This window comes from Typopeltis vanoorti, chromosome 17 (assembly GCF_054136105.1).
Source record: "Typopeltis vanoorti isolate ZY-2024b chromosome 17, IOZ_Tvanoo_1.0, whole genome shotgun sequence".
NCBI classification, from domain to species: Eukaryota; Metazoa; Arthropoda; class Arachnida; order Uropygi; family Thelyphonidae; genus Typopeltis; species Typopeltis vanoorti.
The window spans coordinates 18,719,270-18,746,235 of NC_143565.1; the positions used below are offsets into that span (position 1 = coordinate 18,719,270).

At 33.4% G+C, this 26,966-nt stretch overlaps 1 protein-coding gene across 1 annotated transcript in view; it reads left to right on the top strand.

Moving 5' to 3' along the window:
* The window catches only part of LOC150097200 (uncharacterized), a 191,675-nt gene that overhangs the window by 42,111 nt on the left and 122,598 nt on the right, over window positions 1–26,966 (top strand). The window contains exons 2-3 of the mRNA XM_090407716.1: window positions 13,522–13,615; window positions 26,061–26,220. Of these exons, the coding sequence (XP_090263842.1) occupies window positions 13,522–13,615; window positions 26,061–26,220 (254 nt within the window). The remainder of the gene's footprint in view (window positions 1–13,521; window positions 13,616–26,060; window positions 26,221–26,966) is intronic.

Genomic DNA, 26,966 nt, shown 5'->3' on the forward strand with positions numbered 1-26,966 from the left:
GGAATAAGGATAACTGTGTGCCAGGCTTTTGGCTAGATTTTAGTGTTCCATACCTTCTGACAAATTTTGTGAAGTGCACTAACAATAGGTCTTCCCCTTTTTTAAGTATTTCTGTTGGAATATTGTCAATTCCTGCTGCTGTTCCCAATTTTGATCTTAGATGGCTCTTTCTACTTCTCAACGTATAGGATAATCACTGTGGAATTGGGACAATTCCCTTTTAAATTTTGTTGGTTCAGACTATCATGACACTTGAATAGTTTACTTGAATAATCATACCATCTTTTCAATATTTTTTCATGATCAGTAATATTTTTTCCATCCTCAATTATCCAGCTCTTACAAATAAAAGCTTTGTTATTTTCTTAACTATTTGGTATGCTGTTGTATAGTTATTCTTATGGAAATTATCCTCAATTTCTTTTGATAACCATTTATTTTTTTAAAACTTTACCTTTTTAATCTGTCAGTAAAGATAATTACAGACAAATCGGCCCTTCAGAACACACGCAATTTACAGACAAAAAATAACTAGTTATTGTGGTGGTGGAGGTGGACGGTAGATGGCATTGATGGAGATGATTCATAGTAGAGGTTTGGTGTAGTGGTTGAGACAGTTGTAGGTGTCCTCCCGCGATGAGTCTTCGGACTCCTTGGAGGTATCAGGAATAATAATAATAATTATAATTATACTTTATTGTTTTTCTCAATGTGACGAATTGGTCATAATCTTTTCCACTGATCCCAAAGATGCAGTATTTCTTGGGTAATCCATGGTTTACTAATATACATTTTCTTCTGGATATTTTCAGCTGCTTCAATAACTTGAAAGCTATTGAAAATTGATAAGGCCTTGAAAACTGTTATTAAGATGTATCAGGATCATATGAGAGTCAGCAGGGATTTCAGAAACAGCAAAAGCAAGATTTGTTTAAATAATTCTTTAGTTGTTTGTGATTTATTTGAATTGTGTAAGGTTAAATTCAAACCTAAATCCAGATTTCAGCATATGTTGCTATAACTAAATTATAGTCATTTCCAGTGTCAGCACCTGGGAAAGATCTAGTTTTTGATGAGTTTACACAAAAGGATATGTAGCCTAAAATTTCTTTAGCACCACCATTGAGTTAAATGATTAATTCCTATCCTATTCTGATAGGAATATATTAAGAATATTTATTAATATGTGTAATATATTACATAATATTTTAATGCTTAAGTTTGTTTGCTTATAATTCTTCAGTTATTTTCTAACTGAGGGTGCTTTTTGGCATGAACTACAAAGAGTAAGCTGTGGCCAAATTGATTACATGAGAAAATTAAATTTGCTATTGAGGATATCAGTGAAGCTAGTGATATGATAATTTTGTGATTATGTAGATATATTTCTATCAACATCAAATTTCTGCTATGTACCCAGGGGTGTACAGGATATGATAGTACTACATGAAAAAAATTACATCATTACTAACTTCCTATCTACAATTTTCCTCCAAATCAGTCTGTTACTTGTCAAGACTCCAACATTATCAGATCTTATATTTCTATTGCCTAAGGCACTTTGTACCGTATCATTCCACCTATATCTTGGTCTTCCTCTGGGTCGTTTTGCTGCCAACCTAGCACAGAACACTTGTTTTGCTAATCTTTCTTCGCCCATTCTGTTTAAGTGACCATACCACCTGAGATTAGCTCTGCTAATGCATTCCTGGATGCTGACAATGTCAAGTTCTTTCCTAATATCCTCATTTTTAACATGATATTACCATTGATGCCATCTGTTAATGCCTATAATCTTTCTCAGGACTCTCATATCTGCGGTCTCTAGTCTTTGGTCAAGTCTTTTACTTCTGACCCAGCTCTCTGATCCATAAGTTAAAACTGGTTTGAACACTGTCTTGTATACAGCTAATTTAGTGTTCCGACTAATTTCTCTCTTATTCCATATGAATTTATTCAATTGACTTCCCGCCATACCAGCTTTGCTGATTCTGTTGTCTATTTCTATATTTAATTTACCATCTTCAGTAAAAATCGTGCCTAAGTAGCTGAAATGTTTTACTTGTTCCACGGGTTCTCCATTCACAACACAGTTGACATTTTCAATGATTCTGCCTATTTTCATTGTCTTTGTCTTTTTATTGCTGACCTTCATACCATATCTATTACAACAGTTATTCAATTTAGTCAGAGAATCTTGCAGACTTGTGGCAGATTTATTTAGAAGTATAACATCGTCCGCATAAAGCAAAGAGCTGACATTAACATCTCCAATTCTGATATCATGTTTAATACCATTTTCCTTCATAATGTGATCCATATAGATAATGAATAACAGAGGGGATAATGTACATCCTTGTCTCACACCGGATTTAATATTAAACCATCTTCCTGTATTTCTTTCAATTCTACCTGCTGACTTACAACTCAAATAAAGACTATTAGGTATATTTACAAATAAAGATATATTTCTATTAATCCCAAAATAAAATATCATTGGTGATGTCATATTTATCAGCAGTCAGCTTTCAACTGTAACATGGTATTGTTTAAAATAGATGAGGTTGAAATATGGTATTTAGAATGATTATTATGGGGTATCTCCATGGAGTCAGTAGACTCATCACGGGAGACCCAAACTATCAAAACAATATCTATCATAACTCTTCTTGAATTCATTTACAGATGAAGAACTCACAACTGAGTCAGGCAATGCATTCCACTCATTCACCACCCTCCAGGCAAAAAACCTCATTCTCACACCCTTGTTAACCACACTTTTCCTTAATTTCCAGGGATGACATCTTGTTCTTCCATCACTATCACACAGCTGAAACATTTCTCCTGCATCAATCTTATAAAAACCTTTTAGTAATTTAAATGTTTCTATCATATCCCCCTCTTCTCTGTCTATCAACCAACCTCTGCAATCCACAGTCTATCAATGTAGGGAGCATTTTTTACATCACTCACCAACTTAGTCACTCTCCTCTGAACCCTCTCCACAACGTCCTCATCTCCAAGGAATCCAGGTGACCAGACCTGAGCACAGTAATCCAAATGTGGAAGTATCAACGCCTTATAAAGGGGAATAATAACCTCTTTATCTCTGGATGTTAGTGTGTTCCTCAATAACAAAGTAATCCTATGTACAATTATACAATCTTGGACACCTTAGCAATGTGTCCCCTGAACTTCATCTCCCTATCCACCAACACCCGTAAGTCCCTAGCCCGTCAATCTTTTGGAGTACCGTTCCATCAATGTAGTACACAGCTGGTAATCTTTTAATCTCAAAATGCATAACTTGACACTTTTCCACATTGAACTGACATCCATTATCTTTTGTCCATTTTACCAGCTTATTTCAATCATCCTGCAAACTCTCAACATCATCTTGATTTTTTATTGCGCTACCCAACTTTGCATCATCAGCAAACAACTGAATCTGACAACTGAAACTAAATATCTCCCTTTAAGCCATTTCCTATATTTTATGTACAAATTAAACAACAGTGACCCAAGCACAGAGCCCTGAGGCACACCACTGGTCACCTTCCTCATCCTTGACTCTGTTCCTCCATACACCACCTTCTGGTATCTCTCCCTGAGCCATTCTCCTATCCATATCACCAGTTTAGTATCCATCCCCATCTGCTCCAATTTGCGCAACAGTATTCCAAGGGGATACCCTGTCAAAAGACTTAGCAAAATCCAGAAGTACCATTGTGTAGCGCCATTTCCTTTGTCCAACTCGGATGTCATTCTATTATAAAAAGTTAATAAATTGCTAAGTCAGGATCGACCTTTAACAAAACCATGTTGGCCCCTATAGAGTATCATATCCTGATCTATCCATTCTTGAATTTTGTCTTTAATCAACTTTTCCAATACCACCACTCTCGAGATGGTGATTGGTCTGTAATTAACTAGTTTTAGAGTCTCTTTATGCAAAGGAACTACTTTGCCTTCCTTCCCCTCCCTAGGGACCATACCAGAGTTCAAACTTAAGTTAAATAACCAAGTAAGGCATTGACCATTCCTTTGCACATTCATGCAACATCCGAGCCATCTAAAACTACAACAGTGTTTGCATTTAAATTTTCAATATACTGAGTACCTCCTGATTTCTTAACTCAATTCTCACATTAGTTGAATAAACAAAAGTTGATAATTCCAGTTGATTAAACAGAAAAGAATGATTGGTTCACAAAATGGAAGGTATGTTAAATTTTTTTTTTTTTTTACTTTTATAATTAAATCAGATTAATCCAGAAGGGATTATAAGAAGAGTAGAAGGTGACAGGGGAAGACCTCTGGTTCTTCCCCTGTAAAAATGTGGTGAAGAAGGGTGTGAGGAGTAGATTTTTTACATAGAGAATTGTCAGTGAATGGAATGCATTACCAGAATGTGTTGTTAATGCAAAGAGTATTAAGGATTTTAAGATTCTATATGATAAATATGTTGTCAGTTGAATGAAACTCCCACAATGAGTCTGTCGACTCCATGGAGGATGTAATAATAATAAATTTTAACAGATAACTGTACATAGCTGTTAGGAAGAGCTTGATAACATGTTTTCAAAAGAAGAGTATCTTGTTGAGCTTAACTTTCCAGATACACTATTTTGCTTCACATAAATTGGTATGAAGTTGTTATTGTTAGATCTTATGTCAAGCAACCATCCACTGAAGTCATTCCTCAACACTAAATCTCTGAAATTAAGCAACAGCGAATGTGACTTATTTGACTTCCTTTTTTTTTTTTTTTTTTCATGAGTCAGTGGCATCTATGGAAAGCAGTCCATATTAGCCCATTTAATATAGGAATAGTTCATGTTTTAGAAATGCATCTGAGATGATCTTGAAGGTATGGGTTAGTCCATTCCCCATCATGATCACCACCAATTATCTAGAAAGATTTAATAGATGTCAGTTTTCTTTTTATATGAGAAAAAGCATCATACATCCTGAAGGTTTTGAATTTTAAGAGATCATTAAGAAGCAATTTTAACAGAGATCCTAAATCTTTTAATCAGAATGGAACAAAAGTGCCCTTTGTTGATTTTTATCCATACTGCCAGAAAAGGTATTTTCATGGATCTTTCTTATTTATTTTTTTTTATTTTTTTTTCAAGTGTAGTGTAAGCATGTGCCAACTGATTTTCAACAGAAAAAACTGCACATGCACTTTGCTAAAAAATTCATTTATGAAACTTAGAACATTTATGAGACTTGGAAGATCATAATTTGCAATATTTAATTTTTAATATAAATCTCTTTTCCCCTTTTCATATTGTATCATATTGTGAATAAACTATGTATGTATGAAACTTAGTTCAACTTTAAGAACTAACAACTGGTCTGATTTTAGATAATATTGACTTAATTTTGACAGTGTTGCATTTTATAAGTGCATATTAACTGATTGTGAAACTATTGCAGTAATATTTTCTTTCAAGCTTATAAAAGATTTTTGAATTTATCTTCAGTGCTGGCAACTTTTTCTGAAGCGAGAACCTTGATAAACATATTAAAGGTATGGGTTAGTCCAGTCCCCATCATGATTACCACCATTACCCAGAAAGATTTAATAAGCAGTACTCAACACAATCTTGAAAAGGAAGATGGTATTCATCATCATCATCATTATAAAATAAAAATAAGAAAAAAAGCTTTCACTGACTGATATATTTATTGATCCTACCTTAACCATTCAAGTCAAACAACACTATTAAAACTTTAAAATCCATTTTTTATACTCTGCTGATTCAGCCAGGGTTTTATACTCTACTGTTTAGTCAGGGGTTGTTTTCAGGTCGACATGGATTTATTTTATTTAGCATATGGCATAATAAAGACACATGACATCAGAATATATAAATACATATTTGTGCAGACAATAAAAATGAGACAAATAATGCACATATACAAATATCAGGTAAAAAAAAAAAGTCTAAAATTTTAAGTCTAGTTCAGATAGCCAATCAAGAGCTGAAGGATCTGCCTCAAAAAAGTCTCTCAGGTCACCAGGGTAGGCTCTTATGCTGCAGTCCTCCACAATGTGCCGGATAGTTTGGCTTATGGGCCCCACAGTCGCATTGGGGGTGTAGATGATCTTCCCCACTTGTGTAAGCTGTTTGCACAGATACCATGTCCAGACTTAAACAAGGATATACTTGTTTAAGTCTGGTGGTGATTTTTCTTTCCAAGTTTCTAGCCATCTTGAATTAACATTGAAACTGCTATTTACTAGTTCTTCAGCCAGTATTAGTGGAGGCTGTCGGGATTTAAGGCGATTCATATTTATGGGAGGTCTTCCTGTATTGGCAACAGGTGATTGCTGTTTATTTTTTTTGTATTCTTTTACTAGAGCATTTTGTCTGCACAGGTTTGGTGCTCCATTATTGCTCAAAATTGGAAGCCAGTAGAGGGGAGTGGATTTGACACAACCTGTTATTGTTCTCGTCGCTGCATTTACTTGCATGTCAATTTTCTTGATATGAGGACTGTTTTTTAGCCTTACTGGTGAACAATTTTCTGCCAGTGAGTAGACTAAGGCCAATGTGGAGTGTTGCAGTGTAATAGCAGAAGAACCCCATGTAGAACCACACAGTTTTTGTATGATGTTATTACGGATTCCGATCTTTAAAGAGAGATTCTCCAGATGTCTTTTGAACATGGTTGACATAGAAGAGAATGGGAGTAGAACAAGAGATCATTGCTGGAAACTGTATAAGGAGGGTGTGAAGAAAAGAGTGAGGAGTAGGTTCTTTTGCATTGAGAGTGGTTGGTGAGGGAGTGCATTGCCTGAGTGTGTTGTGGGTGTAGACATTTTAAGACAATCATTTTAAGGCATGGTTGGATGAGTATTGTGTACAATAGTATGTACCTCCCATGATGAGTCTCTGACTCCATTGAGGTCATATATTAATGATAATAATAATAATAATAATTTGTGGTAAATTTTATTCCCTGGAAGTGTTTCTTTAAATTTGGGAATGGTCAGATGGAGCCAGGTCTGGCAAATAGGGTGGATGAGGCAGACATTGAAAGCCCAAGTTATGCATTGTCTATTGGGTTTCATGAGAAGTGTGAGCAGATACATTATCCTTCAAAAGCGAGACTCCTCTGCTCAGTTCCCTGCAGTGTTTTTTCTTCAGTACCTCCTTCAAAGCCGTTGAATAAACTGCTGCTGTAACAGTTACCTTTTTGAGGTACTTAAGTTTGGAACTTCTTTGGCCGTGGAGAACCTTTGTGTCTCCACTTGTTTGGTCTCTGGGTCATAGTGATGAAGCCATGTCTCATCAACAGTCACAATACAAGCCGAAAATTTGCACCTGATTTCTCAAAATGACCCAAAAATCTCTTGAGATTAGCAGTACACATTCTCTCTCTTTTGGTCAGCATCAAACATTTGGAAACCCATTTCGCTGAAAGCTCTGCACATCCAGTTGTTGGTGATTAATGACCCCCAACTCATACCCTGGATATCCCCAGAGTCTTTGCAATGTTTTTGGCTGGTATTTTCGTCTATCTTCAAGGATCATTGCATGCACTGCATTGATGTTTTTGGGTATGATCACTCTGGAAGGTCTTCCTGACCTGGGGGCATCTGGCAACTGTTGGATATGCTGGGGCACAGTCCCCTAAAGTCTCGCACAAAATTGGTGAATCTCAGTTGTAGACTTTTCTTGTAGCATGAAAAACTTGATGATAGCCCGCAATTCTTGATGTATTATTTTTAGTTTATTATTATAATATTTAAATTGCAAATCAAGTGTCATTCCTCTGTAATATTTATTGCCTTAGTATGGCATAATACATACTAAATAACCTCAGCAGTAAATGCTTGATTCATGTAAAATTTTGTCATTCTTGGTTTACATATAGCATATGAAAGATTTTCCATTAAAACACATTCCCAAGTTAGTTCATGTATTAGACATAAATGAATCATAACTTCATTAAAAAAAAAAATGCATATTTGATGTTACAAGACTTATAAAGTTAGTATATAACCAAAATTTTCAAAACTTTGGGGTGGCTTATATAGCTCTTTCCAATGAAACCTTATATTTCAAAATGGCTACTCAATGTCCTTTTTTTTTTAACAAAAAAAAAAATATATATATATATATATATGTGTGTGTGTGTTAAGAATACCAAGCAATTTTTAAACCTGGTTTTACTCCATTTCCGAAGTAAGCAAACAGACAAATAAGTCAAGTTTGCGCCTGCAAGTGATGCAAGTCTAGCTGATCCTACAGGTAGTGCAAGACCAAGGCAACTCGTGGTAAAGGTGGCATGAGCTCTGATCACTAATCTTTATATTTACCCTTAATGCCAAAACACGTCTCCAAGAAGGAGATGCATGATGTTTTGTATTAAAGGCAAGAGGCCACTACCCAGACCGGTTTCGACCTTTATTGAGGTCTCATCAGTGGGAGCTAGGCTAGAAATAGAAATACCAAGACCTGTAGGATCAGCTAGACTTGCATCACTTGCAGGCGCAAACTTGACTTATTGGTCTGTTTGCTTACTTGGGAAATGGAGTAAAACCAGGTTTAAAAATTGCTTGGTATTCTTAACATTTATTATACCCAAGGTAAAATACTTTCTACACACACACACATATATATATATATATATATATATATATATATATATATATATATATATATATATATAAATTTATAATGTCAATAGTTAATGTATTACTGTGAAAGAATGTGTCAAATTTAGCATATAATGTGACAAGTATCAAAAAGATATTTAAGAAGCAGAAATCTATTTATAGATGTTAGTTATTTAGTTGAATGTTAATTTTGTATGAAGCTTGAGATTTTGCATCCAGAATGTGATTTTTACCTTAATACCAAGGAAGTTATTCATAAATTATCTTAAAAATATTTGCATGGAATTCAAAGACAGAAGCATTCAGAAACTATTATATCTCATTTATTCAGAAAGTAAAATATGAACGTACCCTAAGAAGTGAAAATGAATACATCCACTGAATAATAACTGCAGGTAATAAATAGTTCAACTGCATTTATAGTTAGACTATAAATGCAGTTAGACAATAGTTAAACTCCATTTATAGTCTGCATTAATTTCTTTATAATAAATCTGTTTACTCCAAAAGTTGCTGTATTTCAAAAACACAGTGGATGTTTATATTGATATGTTGAATGAAAATCTTATTAAGCTGTTAGCTGAAAATAAAATTTAGCAATTTTTATTTTCAAACTTTGTCTTTAGCATTTTCTGCAAGAGTTCTTCTAACAGTTTATTTGTATTTAATTAGAGCAGGCTGCTCTCTTCTCTGGAAGAGAAAGATAAGCTCATTAAACATATTGATTTTTCTTCTGAAACTTCAGTATTGATTGTAATGTACAAAGAATGAACCTCTAACAGCTGGAGCATGCACAAAAAGAACTGTCATTCACTGAAGCATTTATTCCTGGAATAAATTCATTCAATTTTGTTTCCTGTTTTGCCACTCTTCTCTTTAAAATGCAGCAACTGTTATGCTAATAGGATTCTTAGCTTTTGTTTAATATTTTACATATTGATTACTTCATGAGAATTCTATAATACTTGTTATTATCACCAGGATAACTTCAGAGTTTCACAAGTAGCTATTATGGCATATTATCTATTTCAACTTAAATTTGCTCTAAAGTTATACTTTTTTAATTCTTGAATTAGTAAAAGATATTATGCATTTTAAATTATGTACAATTCATTATTAATTCATAAATCAAAAGAAAATTTTCATTAGCTAGCTTTCCTTCTAACTTAACAGAAATTTCTTGCTAGGAACTTGGTGAGATTATGCTTTTAGTATTTTTCTTTCTTTTTGTGTTGGAATTTGAATTACTGACAGCAGTTTATTTTGTGTAGTGATTTCAGTTAATGTTAACATAAAAATTATATTTTCAAAGCAAATATGTAGTCATAAAATTATTTTTTAACAGCTCTAGACACTAATATGATGTGGGCTCATTTGCTCTAACCATCTTGCCTTGGTCTTCCTTTCCTGCCTTTTCCTTCTATTATTTCCTTCTCGGTGTTATCACCATCTTATGATATTATTATTATTATGGATATCTCCATGGGGTCAGTAGACTCATCGCGGGAGACCCAAACTAGCAAAACAGTATGTCATATCTCTTCTTGAATTAATTTACAGACAAAGAGCTCACAACTAAGTCAGGCAATGAATTCCACTCATTCACCACCCTCCAGGCAAAAAACCTTGTTGCCTTTGTTAACCACACTGTTTTTTAATTTCCAGGGATGACCTCTTGTTCTTCCATCACTATCACACAGCTGAAACATTTCCCCTGCATCAATCCTATAAAAACCTTTCAGTAATTTAAATGTTTCTATCATATCCCCTCTTCTTCGCCTATCAACCAATCTCTGCAATCCACAAGCTCTCAATCTATCAATGTAGGGAGCATTTTTTACATCACTCACCAACTTGGTCACTCTTCTCTGAATCCTCTCCACAGCCTCCTCATCTCCAAGGAATCCAGGTGACCAGACCTGAGCACAGTAATCCAAATGTGGAAGTATCAACGCTTTATAAAGGGGAATAATAACCTCTTTATCTCTGGATGTCAGTGTGTTCCTCAACAACCAAGTAATCCTATGTGCAATCTTGGACACCTTAGCAATGTGTCCTCTGAACTTCATTTCCCTATCTACCAACACCCCTAAGTCTCTAGCCTCATCAATCTCTTGGAGTACCTTTCCATCAGTGTAGTACACAGCTGGTAATCTTTTAATCCCAAAATGCATGACTTTACACTTTTCCACATTGAACTGACATCCATTATCTTTTGCCCATTCTACCAGCTTATTTAAATCATCCTGCAAACTTTCAACATCGGCTTGATTTTTTATTGTGCTACCCAACTTTGCATCATCAGCAAACAACTGAATATCTCCCTTTAAGCCATTTCCTATATCATTTACATACAAATTAAACAACAATGGCCCAAGCATATATGACCAAAATAACTAATGACTAACTCTGGCTAACTATATTTTATCTGCTGCATAAATAGTTTATATCTGCTATGTATGTGTTATATATCTTCAAACACAAGCAGCAACTAGTTAATATGCAGTTAACTTAAATTCATCAGACAAACTTTTCTTCTTAAATAGTAAGTATTATTGTAATACTACATAATTAAGTTTATAGTACGGGTGTGGCCCTCATGGAACATGCTATAGAAAAGGCACATCTTTGTGAAACAACTGCATAAGTTTTTTTAACATCACCAGAGGTTTTTTTTTTATATTAGTTATGAAAAACTGTCATGTACATTCCTTCCATTTTCAGCTTTACAAAGACAGGCTCTTTTTACAGAATGTTCCATGACTTATGGGACATCCTGTATTACTAGCTTCTGTGAACAGTTTTCTTTGCAATGTTATTAGTCAGGTCTCTGATACTGTCAGATGTTACATTTCAGTTTTATAAGATGCCACTGCTGTATCAGTTGACTAAGATCTTGGTCTCTTTTCCTCTGGGATTTTTCCCTACTATTCTGTTTTAAGTGATCCCATACCCCACCTGTTTTTGGTGGTTTGATAAACATTGTCATCTTCAGTTTGAATTCAGTTGCCAACTAATTTTTCTGAGAACTTTCATATTTGTAGTCTTTCATCAGCTGTTTTATTTCCAATCAGATTCCATAGATCCATTATTTAAAATGAGTTTGAAGACTTGTGTGCTGCTCATTTTGTCTTCTCCTTAATTTCTGTAGGATGTGATAGAACCATTATATAAAGCTTTGCAATTGAAGGTAAGTTAGCTGTCTAATACACAGGTGACAGCCTCCCTCCCCCTTGAAACTGGTTTTTTCATCCTGCAGAACAAACTGGCCAAACAGATGCATGCAGACATATACACGTTCATCGATTTCCTCATGCCTGAGGACTTGTGACCTCAACAACAATGTTTCTCCATCTACTTCTATCTCTTGACATGGCAGTTGTTTCTTCCAAGGAAATTCTTGAGATCCTTTGGATTTGATCTGTCCATCTTGGTCTTCCTTTCCTGCATTTTCCTCCTACTTTTCCTTGCATTATTTCCTTCTCGATGTTATCTCAGTAATATGACCAAAATACTAAAGTATCTTCTTGTTGACTATGTCACTCAATCTCTTTTTGATGTTTAACTGATTGAGAATCTGACATTGATTCTTTTATCCATCCATGAAACATTCAACATCCTTCTTCAGCACATTGAATTGGCCATCTTTACTAACAGTTGTGCTTAAACAGCTGAAATATTTTACTTATTCTAGATTTTCCATTGATAATGCAATTACTATTTTCCATATTCTTACTGGTTTTTCTTAGTTTTTTTTTTTTTTGTGCTTTTATTAATGATTTGTATGCCAGATTTATTAGAGTAATTCAGTTTCGTTAAGGAGTCCTGCAGACTTGTATTGGGGTTTGTTAAGAACATAACATCATCTACTAAAGTAAAGCGCTGTTAAATATATCTGATTTGTATCTCAATTATCCAGCACTTGTTAATGTGTCAAATGACTTCTAGTACAGCAACATGTAACCTTCAGTTATCTGACCAGCAAATTGTTCTCCCACTGGAGTTGGTAATTGAGGAATTACTATATATAGTTATAACCACAAGAAAACTTACACTTCTATGTTTGACGATTTCTGGTTCAAATATCATCTACTCCAGCTGCTTTAAACATTTGAGATTTCTGACAGCTTATTTTTGTTTACCCTAATACTGACATGTATTCATGATTGCATTCTTCCTTGATTTTTTTTTTTTTTTTTTTTTTTTATCACTATTCTGTTACGGCTTCTTTTGTTTAATAATTTTCCAAAGTAATTACTCTAGACATCCAGGATATTCTTATCTTCTGTTTTTTTTTTTTAATTCCTGATTCCTTTTTAATAGCTTTCAATTTAATTGCCAACTTCATGATAATTATCTTTTATTTTTATCCTAGAGTTTTCTTAACTCTTGTTTTAATACTTCTACACAGCTTTCTTACATTTTTCTTGGTATTCTCAGGAACTTTCAGTATAATTCCCTTTCCATGAATGCTTCTTTAACTTTTTCAATTCTTCATGAAGGTTGGATTATTAGATTCTTGCAGACATCTTCGCCTCATGCTGATTTAATGATTGCTTTTTCATATTTTTCATTGGATCATTCTGTGCTGCAGAATAATTTGTAATGCAATAGGTTAGAAATAGGCTACTTGTGGTTGGTCACAGAAGTAAGCCAGTAAGCCCCCCCCCCTCTCCATTTTTGCCAGCATCGTTGCTAACACCATGAAATAACTGCATCAGAATCCCAAGAAACAGGATCGCTACTAAGGGATGGATCTTTTTAATGATTCTCTTAATCATCACATATACAGTATTTTATTTTTAACAGGTGTGAAGTTTCAATAATATGTATTTCATCTTCAGAATATGTATGTTTTTTTTTATTATTTCTCCTCAATACAGGTATCAGGAACAACTTCCTGAAATTATCCACTCTAGGAAAGAACCCTACATCACATTAGAGGAACTTGTCCAAATAACCAAATGGAAACTCATGGTAAGTTGGATTTTTTTTTTTTTTCATAATAGCAATAAATAAAAGGATTATTTTTGGTTACATATGATTCTAAATAGATTCTTGGTTCTTTGATGAAAATTACACTAACTTATCCTTTTACCTCAACCAGTTGGGTTGTATGTTTTTACTCCATCAAACTAAGTATGAATAGCAAAATCGATGTTTTGAACACCAGAGCAGGGTTCACAGCTTATCCTTTACATTTAGGATAAATGCTAGAATAAGCTATGAATTGTCAACTTTTTATGGGGAGGAGAAGAGTTGAACTTAATTGAAAAGTAATTTCTGGTAAGGTTTATATTTCTTCATTGCTTCTAATGGTCTAGCTTTTTTGCACATGCACATTGCTTTTGATGTTTCTCTAATAACTGTTTGCTAATGACTGAAAAAAATTTATCCATATCTTCCTTAACATGATCTCCTGTGGTACAGGCACAAATGAGTTTCATTTTCCAGTTTCTCATTTTGATGTTTGTCCACATCACTCGACTTGATATTACCTTCTGTTGAGGAAGACTGTTCTTGTGTTTAGTTGAATACTTCTGGTCTTTCTTTTCCCTGATCATTATTGCCTGAATCTAAAATCTTTTTATTTAGAAGAATCTTATCTGATTATTGTATTATTATTGTCTTTTGATTTAAGATAATTTGATACAATTTGATAGGCTAAATCCAAAATTGCAGCTCTTATTCATTCAATATCCATGGAGATACCTAAAGCAAGGTGCACTATGAGAAGGTGAGGATACTATGTTAGAAGCTCCTATGCCTTCCTTAAAAGGCTATGAGGTGGTGGTGTTTTCACAGATATCTCTAGCTTTGGCCATTAAACAATCCCTAGTCTCTCCTATGAAGTGGAATTTTTTTTGCATTTAGCCAAAGAACACATATCAATTCTTTCTGTTCACAGCATCTTTGAATTATATCTCTAAAATCCCAACTGACATAGTACATTTAAACCAGTATTAAACTTAGCTTAACCTGCATCTGTCAAAGACAAAGTAACATCTGTCTCAATACATAAAACTCAGTCATCAATAGGAATTTCTATGCTTTACACCCACCCACCCACCCATCCACACACGCACACACACATACACTGATCTTCATTGTTGATTTAAGATTATAGGAGACTATAGACTTCGAGTTTTACAGTATGCTATCTTCCATTCATATTCTATGCATATTATAATAATTTTAGCTTAATCCTTTATCCAAGTGTGTGCAAACAAAGTTTGCGCCTGAAAGTATCTTCAGGACTAGGATAAAGTGGTACAACACCAGGCGACTCCTTGCAAAGGTGGAGCAAGCTACCAACACTCCTATCTCAGTATCTCCCATAATGCAAAACACATCTCCTTGCAGATATGTATAATGTTGGCTCCCTGGCTCCCACTGAAGAGATCTCAATAAAGGTAGAAACTAGTCTGGATAGTGGCCCTTTCCTTAATGCATAACATTATACATATCTGCAAGGAGATGTGTTTTGCATTATGGAAGATACTGAGATAGGAGTGTTGGTAGCTTGCTCCACCTTTGCAAGGAGTCGCCTGGTGTTGTACCACTTTACCCCAGTCCTGAAGATACTTTCAGGCACAAACTTTGTTTGCACACACTTGGATAAAGGATTAAACTAAAATTATTATAGTCTGACCAAGTGAAAAATAAACTTTCAACATCTTTCTCTAAATCCAGAGTAATTTAATAAAAAGGTGGCACACCATTTGGCAGCTCCTATAGGAGGAGATGACCTTGCTAATGCTTTTGCCTTGGTATCCCCACTTGGGCCTGGCTCCCACTGAAGAGACCTCAATAAAGGTCAAAACTAGTCTGGGTAGTGGCCCTTCCCTTAATGCATAACATTATACATATCTGCAAGGAGATGTGTTTTGCATAATGGGAGATACTGAGATAGGAGTGTTGGTAGCTTGCTCCACCTTTGCAAGGAGTCGCCTGGTGTTGTACCACTTTACCCCAGTCCTGAAGATACTTTCAGGCACAAACTTTGTTTGCACACACTTGGATAAAGGATTAAACTAAAATTATTATAGTCTGACCAAGTGAAAAATAAACTTTTAACATCTATGCATATTGTTAGCTTATACAACGATATAAGCTAACAATAAACAGCAAACAACAATTCATGTTGAAGGGGAGAAAGGAATAAGGCAATGTACAAATTTTTTACCAACATGCAAAATCATGTGCTTCATACATAAAATTTTTCAACTGTTGAACAAGCGAAACAGCTACCACTTTAAAAACTAGGATTTTAGAATTTTCATAAAAGCTAATTTTCTGATGTATAATAATAAACAATCATCCCATGAAACGCATCAACTACCCTATTATCAGAATGGATTTGCCTTCTTCTGCCATGTGCAGAAATGTCAAGGGGTCTCGCATCTGTGGTCGGACAGTAAATGAACTGTAGCAAACTTTTCACAATAACACTTGTGGGTCCCTATGAGCTTGCCATAGTGAAAGTCAGCTGTAGAATTCAATTAATTGCCATATCTGGTACATCTGCTGAGTGTCTTCACTGCAAAATCATTTTAGATAATTTGCAAAAATGAGCAGTGCTCATTAATTTACACATTTGGACAACATACCAGTTTTTAACGATATTGCAATATTTAGGCATGTATAGTTATAAACAATAATCATAAAAATGACTAATATTAGATTGCATTTACATTTCACTATTAGATGGTGAGTGATGGTGAGGATAAGATACTATGTTAAAAGTTCCTGTCAGTTCTATGCATTCCTTAAAAAGCTGTATGGAGGTGTCCTTACAGATGTCTAGCTTTGACCCTTAAGCAATTCCTAGTCTAAACATTATATTACAAATATTAAAATCTTTGCTACCTATAAAATGGAGATTCAACACATACAGAAGAATGTTTTGATAGTGTTGAAGGCAATTTAAATTAATGTTTGTGGAAATGAAATTTCCAGATATCAAGAGACAAGGGAGAGAATTGAGAAAGCAAATATTGGATATTTTACAACTCCCAAAATCTAGAATATTAAGAAAAACAAAAGAACAACTATTTATGCTATTTACATTTATATTAAGCAGCATGTTGATCACATTGTGAAATGTGATCAACGACAAAGGGAAGTAATGAGAAAAATCACATTTCAAAAAAAAAAAAAAAAAGTATTGAGAAAAAAATTTGTACCATCTTACTGTCATACAGTTCATTCATACTGGATTGTATGAATGAAGGCATAATGAGGAATTACAAAACTCGTTTCCAAGATCCAACATTCTATCATTTATAAGAAGTAAGAAAATTGAGCAGGTTGATCACATTTAGATAGTAGGTGACAGTTAATCAAACAACTACTTATAAATAAAATTGAAAAAAACTAAGACAGCCAGATTAACACTTCGCACTAGATGCAGCCTATGACAGAGACAGATGGAGAAACCTAGTGATAGCAGCATGAGACCCAACTGGTCTCATTAAGCTGTTGATGAAAGTTCCTCTTTTCAGGTTTCTGATCAAGGCAGAAAGAACATAACTTTTCAGTATGAATAATTTGTTGTTATGGATGAACCCAAGATGTTGGAAGGTAACAGTACTATAAGAAAGTGGTGAAATTAGTTTTAAACACTTCAGGAATGACTAGATTCAAATTTGCAGAATGGATAATTGGATATAGAAAATTTTTTTACCTTGGGTTTATTATATGTGAAAGATAAGAAATTTTATACTTGATTTTAATCCTTTTCTCAAGGAATCAAAACAAAGTTTTGCACGTGAAATATATTCACGTTTGAGCTACTTTTATATAGAGGCCAATGACTTCAAATAACTTGCCTTAGTATGTATCCCATAATACAAAACACACACACACACCCTTTCTGACATGTATGATGCAAGTATAAAGAAATTTTATACTCGGTTTTAATCCTTTTCTCATGGAAGCAAAACAAAGTTTTGCATGTGAAATATATTCACGTCTGAGCTACTTGTATCACTTGCTTTAGTATGTATCCCATTATGAGCTTTCAGTGTGAGCTTGCCATATCTTGTACATCTGCTGAGTGTCTGCACTGAAAAATCATTTTAGATAATTTGCAAAAATGAGCAGTGCCCATTAATTTACACATTTGGACAGCATACCAGTTTTTAATGATTTTGCAATATTTAGGTATATATATATATAGTTATAAACAGTAATCATAAAAATTAGGCTTTGCATTAGGCTACATTTCATTGGTTTATATTAAATTGAAGTTTTACTATAGCATAGTTTCCAAAATTTTTAAAAATGAATGCTGATCACCACGCAACTGTGAAAGAAAAGATTGTTGGTTATTGTTTAATTGCCATTATGTGATCGAAGATTCCTGTCACTTAGACAAAAATTTTACATTACATAAGTTTTTACGTGATTTTTCCTCTCTTTTTTATATTTATTTTGATTATGCCAACTCATATTCCATTATTGAAACATATATTGCATCATTAAGATATGCATATTGCATAGAGAGAATGCTTGGGAGATAAAGTTTTATTGACTGTGTTGTTATTGATAGTGATATCTTCATAGGTTCAGGGTATATAGGGGATTTAAAATATGAAGTGATTAAAATTTAGTATTGAGTAAGAAAAAACTAATATCATATTGAAAGGAAAAATGTTTATGAAAGTATTTAAAAATGATTAACACACAGTATTGGAATGGGAGTTGGGAAACTCAAACCAAGACATGGTGTGAAATTTGCATAGATAGAAAAACACGTATCGACTTGAGGTAAAACAGGCAATTCAGAAAAATAATGCAGATAAAAATGTAAGAAAACTAAGCTGTGTTTAAAAGTAGCTAAACAAAAGTCATGAGAAGCAAGAGTGTAGAAGATAAATATCATGAAGGTAGGAAAATGTTCTGGAGACACTTGGAAAAAAGTGCTTAGTAATGGAGAAATTATAAAAGAAAATCAGATGAGAAAGGTGCCATAAAAATCAAAGATAAGGATATTCTCAGTGTCTGGGTTATTGTGTGTGTATATATCTACTCTATAATATAAAATGATAAGCTTTTTTTGTAACGTTTTTGTGTCACGTTTTTTGTCAAGTAATTTGAAACGTTTTGAAATTCGGGGCCACCCTGAGTGTCGGGTTGAGTCATCAGAATTCGAGGAGAACAGGCTTACCAGTCCGGAACTCGGGGGTTGGGCTGCGTATGCACTGGGGGGGGGGGTGCAACCCCTTTTCGAGTCTTCAAAATTTGAGTCATCAGAATTCAAGGAGAACTGGCCTACCAGTCCAGAACTCGGGGAGTTGGGCGCTATAGGTGCTGCCAGGGGGCGAAACCCCCCCACCACCACCACCACCTTTCGAATCATCAGAATTCAAAGAGAACCGGCCTGCCCGTCCGGAACTCGAAGGGGTTGTTGGGTGCCATAGGCATCAGGGGGAGGTGGAGCCCCTAGTGTGTGTGTGTGTGTGTGTGTGTACACACACACACGCACAAAAGGAATTGCAGCCATGCATGTATTTCAGTTTTGAAGGTAGAAAAAGTTGTCGGTCTGAAATTTTCTGACTTTCTTTGCTTGATTTCTGTAGCTCACATTAGGTGACTAATGTTTCTGATTCCAGCTGGCTTCCCTTTTCAGTTTCACTGAAGCTGGAAGAGATGTGGAGGTTAGCTATAATCATCATCAGTGCTACACCTTGTGCAAAACGTTTTTCAATGCCCCCATAAAATAAGTTTCCATGAAAAATTTTTGCAAAAAATTTTACTTTGTTAAAAGTACAAAACAATTTATATCCATACATAAAAATAAATTTTATTTAACAGTAGTAGAACATTGTAATCACTGAAATTCATTAATAAGGAATTTTTAATAATAAAAAGTTTCAATGATGTTTATTCCTTAATATATAAATACAACAGAATATATATATAAACAATAATTACTTTTATTTTAATATAAAAAGAAATATTACATAACAAAGATAATTTGGTGATATGTTTTTAACTATATAACAATTAGTATAAATATAGATTTATTTTACATATTTATCCTTCTTGCTTTAGCCGCGACAAAATTTTTAATAATATCTTTAATGTTGAATGAATCCATAATATTATTTTCAATTGATATAATTGATAAATCCATTAGACGCTCTCCAGACATTGTTGACTGCAAATACTTCTTTCCCCTGATGCTATGGATATTGATAATGTTAAATAAATACGCTTCACAATCGCAGTATTCAGAAACGTGTCGGTTAATTTATTTTCATATATATAATTTAAAACATCCTGAGGAGTCAACTCTTTTTTAATAAAACATTGCAAAGTTTTTAATTCCTCAAATAAATATAAAATCAATGTCGCGATTGTTGGAATCTTGATTGCCGCTCAGTTTTAAGTGCAAATCTTTACAATGTTTCATTAAATCTTCATCGCTCCAATCTTTTAATTTGCTAATGTCTCTTATAACTTTAAAGTCCTCGCTATGTTGTTTTAAGAGTATGAATCTTTCTGTGACTGAAGTTATTGTCATCTAAAATCGCAAAGAAAAAATTTATTTTAAAATTTTGTTTAGGATCATGCTTTGTCTCATCTGATGCTTCATAACCAAACATTTTTGTTTTTGTTCTTTTGTCTAAAATATTGGTCTGGAAAAATTAGGATCAATATTAAGATAAGATCGTTTGCTACTTCTTTTGCAGTTCTAATAATATTTTCAAAATATTGGTCAGTTCGGCAAGTATTTAATTCTTGTATAACATAATCAAGATTTTCTGTAATTTTACCTATACCAAATGTCGAATTTTGCATTATTTTGCTTGCAACATTTACGAGCCTTAAGATTTCGTACCAAACATGAACAGAACAAATAAATTTAAACGAATAAATCATTGAAATTAAGTTGTCTGCCTGAACTCTAGAATTGATAACTTTTGTTTCATCTTCCATAATATCAAAAAGAGCCATAAATTTCCTTGATATTATTTTTAAGTGGCTTTATTGCTTCTACTCTACTTTCCCACCTAGTAGCAGAAAGTGGTTTCAAATTTAAAACATGAATTTTTTTTTGTTTTTTTAATATAGCCCAACGCTTCACAGATATTGAAAAATAATTATATAATTCCTGTATTACCCAAAAAAAATTTACAGTTTCACAGGATATCTTAGCTGCATCATTAACTACCAAATTTAATGAATGAGCAGCACATGGAATAAAAAAAAAGCCCTTGAATTTATTTCAAGGATTTCTTTCTGCAGTCCATTATATTTGCCTCGTATATTTGAACCGTTATCATGAGCTTGGTCCGCGTAAATCCAAAATGTTAATATTCAATAATTTTAAATAATTTTTTATAAATTGAAATAGTCCTTGCCCAGTGGTATCTTCTACAGATTGAAAACCCAAAAAAATTCATGAATTTCTGCTATATTTGTATCTTTATTTTGATTAACAAATCTAATAACAATAGATAATTATTCTGTGTGGCTTATATCCAGAGTAGTGTCAAGAATTAATGAATAATATTTTGCCTCTTTAACCATGTCTAAAGTTTTTTGTTTTATAGCTTCAGAAATTATACAGATGATTTCATTTTGTATTTTATCACCTAAATAATGAGCAATGTTCCTTTTTTGTGATGTTTGGATGCGATGCACATGTTATGCCATTATCGAATCAAATTTAGCGACAGTTTCTACTAACTTTAAAGAATTGCCATTATCATTTTCAAAAAGTTTTTGTGGAGAATCTCTAAAAGCTATGCACTGTCTTGATAAATATTGTATTATGTAGATTAACTGTTCTATAACAGATTGCCAATATTTTTTCTCAGTTTCTTATAATCTTTGTTGTGTGTAATCAATAATGCATTTCTTAATCAATGACATTTTAAGTTTGCTGTATTTTGAACAGTTTTTAATGTGCACGGAACTTGTCTCATGTATTTTTAGTATATGACTCAAATGTTGTCAATCGTTACAACCGTATTCGTTAGTAAGTTGGGAATTTTGACTACCGAATATTTTGCAATAATAACAAAAAACTGAATTTCACGATTCTGAATAAACTAAATAACTTCTTAAAAGTTTTTCTCCATTTGCTAAAGTTCGATAATAGTATGAATCGGAAAACTTGCAGCCAGATTCATCTTCGGGAAATTTTTATTAACTACTTGACGCAGGCAATGCTCAACTAAACAATCTCTAGCTTTGGTAGTTATATGATTCGGCCAAGTACCTGGATCATTAACGTTAAAATTTAAAGTCAAATTTGAAGTTTCGTGTTTCGCTAAATCCGAATCCAATATTTCTTCTGTTGCAACTTCTGTAGACAGTCCAGTGAGGCCAGTTTAATTTTCGCATGTAACATTTGTTTTTTCATAGTTACCTTGTGTCCTCTCTTTTTCTGTAGTAGAGCTACATGGAGTACTTGCTTCATCAGAACTTTCTGTTCTTCATTTTTTATGTGGTCCTGAAGGTAAAAATTTATGCAGCGATCCAGCCAATTTATGTTCCATTTGTACTTGTTGCAATTGTCTTTCCCTGTTTTGTGTTATTGGTTAGACTTTAAAATAAGAATAGCGTTAAAAGTTGTCCACCAGAATAAATAATAATTTCTGAAATTTTCCCTTAAACTTATTTTTTAACCCCTTAACCGACTATTATTTTTAAGGTGAATGGCCCAAGACTGACTATTTTTTTTTTATTACAGAATGTGATTTTTCATATGTTTTGTTTGTACGTATTGTTTACTTCAGGGAGCGAGTTTGCTCCAATGTGAAATTCGGGGCGATAGAGACTCGCAATTTGAGTAGGAGAATTCATGCATAATATAATACTGTATATATATATATATATATATATATATATATATATGTATATGTATAGAATAAACTATAAAAGTTTATGAAATTCACATCGTATGATACTTTATAGGTTGTTTCCTTAAGTATCTAATAAGTGGGTTCTAAAATGTTTAGTTTTAGAATGTATGACTATAATTTTTTTATTAATAAAATATAATAAGCACCTATTTAACTGTCAATGGGAAATGGTGCCTTTTTTATTTGGTAAACTAAACGCTGTATTTTTGTAAAATATCTTGTTACCATGATACGGCTGAATGAGGGCCCTTATTAAGCAGCGCCGTGAGGCAGGCTGCCTCTATGCTACGCCCTGTTGACAGCACTGGGCAAAGCCCAGCGTAAGAATGAATTCACAGTCTGTCTTAAACTAACAATTTCCACTAAAAATATAATAAACAATCGAGAATATTTATACAATTTTCGCTGAGTCGATGCTTACTTTGTGAAATAAAATCTGTGGTAATATTGATAACGTTTCACTTCAAACAAATTATTACTGGTGATGTATTAAATTAAAAATATTCTTCGATTATTAAGAATTCATAATAATTTGACTGATTTAAAATTTATTTTTATTGCATTAACTATAATTTGTAATTGTGTAATTTATATAGTACGATATAATTCAAGAATAAGAAAATTTATATATATTTTTTATTATTTCCCGTGGTGAAATGGTGCCCTTATCTTCAAGCGCCCTTGTGCACTGCACAACCACACAGCGCGGTCCTGATCATCTTCTACCAACCACATAACCTTCCAGTTATCTGTTTCGTAGATAATGATTTTGGTATCCACTGCTACCAGATAACCTTCTCCCAATACTTAACCAAGGAACTGGTTAAGAACAGTTCCTTTTCAGGTATACTGTATAGGTCACCTGTAATCTTCCTAACTCAGACCATAATCTTGTTCAAGTTTCCCCTCAGCCAGTCTCAACTTTGACATTACACCATTAAGTGTAATGGTAAACTTTCGAGACTTGCACTATTTTTCTCATGATCAGATTACTGTTTCATTCTCCCAATTCAAATACCTGCTCCTATTGAGTTACAAAAGTTATTCTCACTGGAATAAAAACATCCAAAACCATGGTGTCAAAAACAAGCATGTTAAGACATTCCAATTAAAAGTTTTACATGACACAAGCAGTGTGTGGAAAGTTTCAGCTTCATTCTCAGCTAAATGAAGCTAGTTCCAAATGTAGCAATGTGTTGCTTGTACAAAATCACAGTTATTGCCATCTGATAATATCTATAGATAATCTGCAAAGCTTCAGCTCATCTGTGCTTTTGCCTCAGCTCAGTCATCTAAATGGCAATACCATAACACCTTAAAGATGATGGCTAACCTCCTACCTTTACCATACCAGAAACAGCACATTATATGCCTCCTGTGGTCTTTTGCCAGAAAAACTTTGGCTGAGTCTTAAATCTTGTCCTCCATTTAATCAGGCCGGCCTGGTTGGAGAAGCGGTTAGCGTATCTGCTCTCCAGCCAAAAGGCTGCGGGTTTGAATCCAGATGTGGGCATGGATGTTTGTGATTGTCTGTGGAAATAACTGGTGGTGGTCGGCGGTAGATGACGTTGGTGTAGTTGCAGTCAGTTGGTGGATTGAGTTGTGGAGACGGAGAGTTGTAGAATAGGTTCTTTCCCTCGATGAATCTTTGGACTCCCTGGAGGTGTCACGTAATAATAATAATAATTTATACTGGAGGATTTAGGAACTAACATCCAACATGTATATTCAGCCTCTTTTAAGAAAGGGAGATGAAAACTTACCATCAAATTATAAACTTATATCCTCACCTCATTCCTTTAAAATAATGGAAAGGTCACTCACAATTAATTTCTTAATCATCTAGAGGTATGCTGTTTAATCAGTGACTATCACTATAAATCCAGAAATCTAACCTCCATCTTCTTCTAAACACATGCCAAGATTTGGAGAACCTGTGTTGCCGTTCTTGGCATTGGCTTGATTTACCATCTGCTCTGTGTAATTTAATAACCAGTCAGTGGCACACCGGCTATATGTGCAATGTGTGTGATGCACACAGGCGCCAAAGATTTGGTATGATATTTTAAATAAAGTTTTGTCAGCAAAATACTGCAGTTTTCATCTATGAATCTCCAACTTGCTTTAGATGCATTGAATGATCTAAATCAAAATAGGTCTGATGAAACTTTCAAAGAAATTGTAGAAAGCTCAAAATTAATTGCAACCAAATTTTATGCATAATCTGTATTTCATAGTAGTAGTAGACCACTAAGACGATGTAAAACGACAACACAATTTGATTACAAACATGAAAATATAGTAGATCCTGAAATTTCATTTAAAATAATTTTTTTTCTCTGCATAATAAATCAAACATTACAATCTTTGCAGGAAAGATTTACTTTATTAAAAGAACATGAATTCATTTCAGTTTTTGTATTTAAGTACTTCACAAAATAAAGAATATTTATTATCTTGTTGTAAAAAGTTACGACAAAAATTAACACATGAGAATCATTCAGACATTGATGCAGACGATTTATGCAAAGAAATTTTACACTGTCAACCATTTATTTTTAATTTTAAAAATGATATATATCAGATAATTCAGTATATTTATTCAAACAACTTAATCATAGTTTATCCAGGCTTTACAATTGCACTTCGGATTCTTTTGTCATTACCGGTATCTGTAGCATCTGCAGAACAGTCCTTTTCTAAACTTAAAATTATTAACATCTACTTGAGCTCCACAGTGGTACAGGACAGACTTTCAAATCTTGCCATTATATCAATAGAGTCAAATATTTTGGATCAACTTGATATACATGATATTATTTGAGAATTTTCATTAATGAAAACTAGAAAAGTTCAATTCACTAAGTGATTTTTCTTTCTGTTTAAATATTTAACTATTTCTTTATCCAGTAATGTTTAATATGTTCCCATTTTATATACTTATAAGTTACTATTATTTATTTACTTTATTTTTGTTGTTTTTGTACCCTTCTTGTATGTTTGTTTTTAATACATTTTTTTTTTGTAATTTCTGCTTTTTGTTCAGTAAACTTATAATTAATATATTTCGTATTTCATTTTTACTCACTGATATGTTTTTATAAAGTGATTTTTTACTGGGGGAAGGGTATAGGGGCGCCAACTAAAGTTTTGCATACAGGTGCCGGACAGTACTGGTGCGCCCCTGTAACCAGTTTTCTCTTGGGTCTTTCAGTGCATGTTATGGTAAATGACCTCTCCCCAACACCAAAGCAGGAGAGGCATGCCTAGGTTTCTTTCGCTTATCTCTTTCTCTCACTTACACTTAACCCTATCCTTAATTTTGCTGATGGATTATACACTCCATTTCTCCTACTCATTTTATAAACTTTGTAGTGTCCCTAGACATCCAAATGCAATATGTTTTCACACATCCTTGAGCGTTGATGACATGTCATTTGTGAACCATTATGTTAAACAGTACTTTTTTAAAAAAATAAATATTTGTTCAATTATTCCTTTCATATATCCTTGAAGGTTTATTATTATTATTATTATTATAGAGAGGAAGGTTTAGACCAAACCTGATAGATTTAGTGAAAATTAATACCGAATTGTCAGTGGTTCGAACTAGTAAAAAGGCCTTTCGACGACTACCCAAATTGTCTAATGCGATATGTGCTCTCACAAATTTGAAGGGTGTTGGTCCACCTTCGGCATCTGGTAAGTTTTTCAATATAACAAATTCAGAAAAGTTTATTTAATACTTATATTACTGAAAACCATGATGTTTTAAAATGTTTACTATATGAAAGAAAAAGCTAAGTTTATTGTCAGAAACATTTATTATTCACTTTGTGTGTGTGTGCTAGTATATTTACATCTTTTCTAAAAGAAATTCTAATTTAATAAACAAGACTTTTACCCTGCCAGTTTTCATTAATAAAAAAGTAAATACTGCCAACTCTCACTATAGCAGACTTGTTGGAACCATAAAAATAGTTATAAGGATAATTTGCTTTGATTATAAAATAGCTAACTATGAGCATATATAAATCTCATTTTGAATAGCATTGTGACAATAAAACTTTATTTTTTGGGAGTTATAGTTAGTTATGACAGTGATTACTAGTCAGAGTTGACTGTACATCATTATAAGGTCATATATGTCAACAGTTTGGATTATACAGGTAACCCTCGTATAACGCAGCACTCATACAATGCGGTTTCGATATAACGTGGTCTACAAATTGTAGTAACCCTTATTCAATTCAGTACTTACACAATGCGGTTTTGATATAACATATTCTACAAATTGTAGTAACCCTTTATCTTTTCATATTTTTTCACTGCGCAACTTAAAAATCATATTTTATCTTCATTAAATTTGTGTCTGCTATATCGTGCATGTAATTATAAGTAACAAATTTATATTAGGGGAAATATCCTTTAGCATGTACATCAATTGT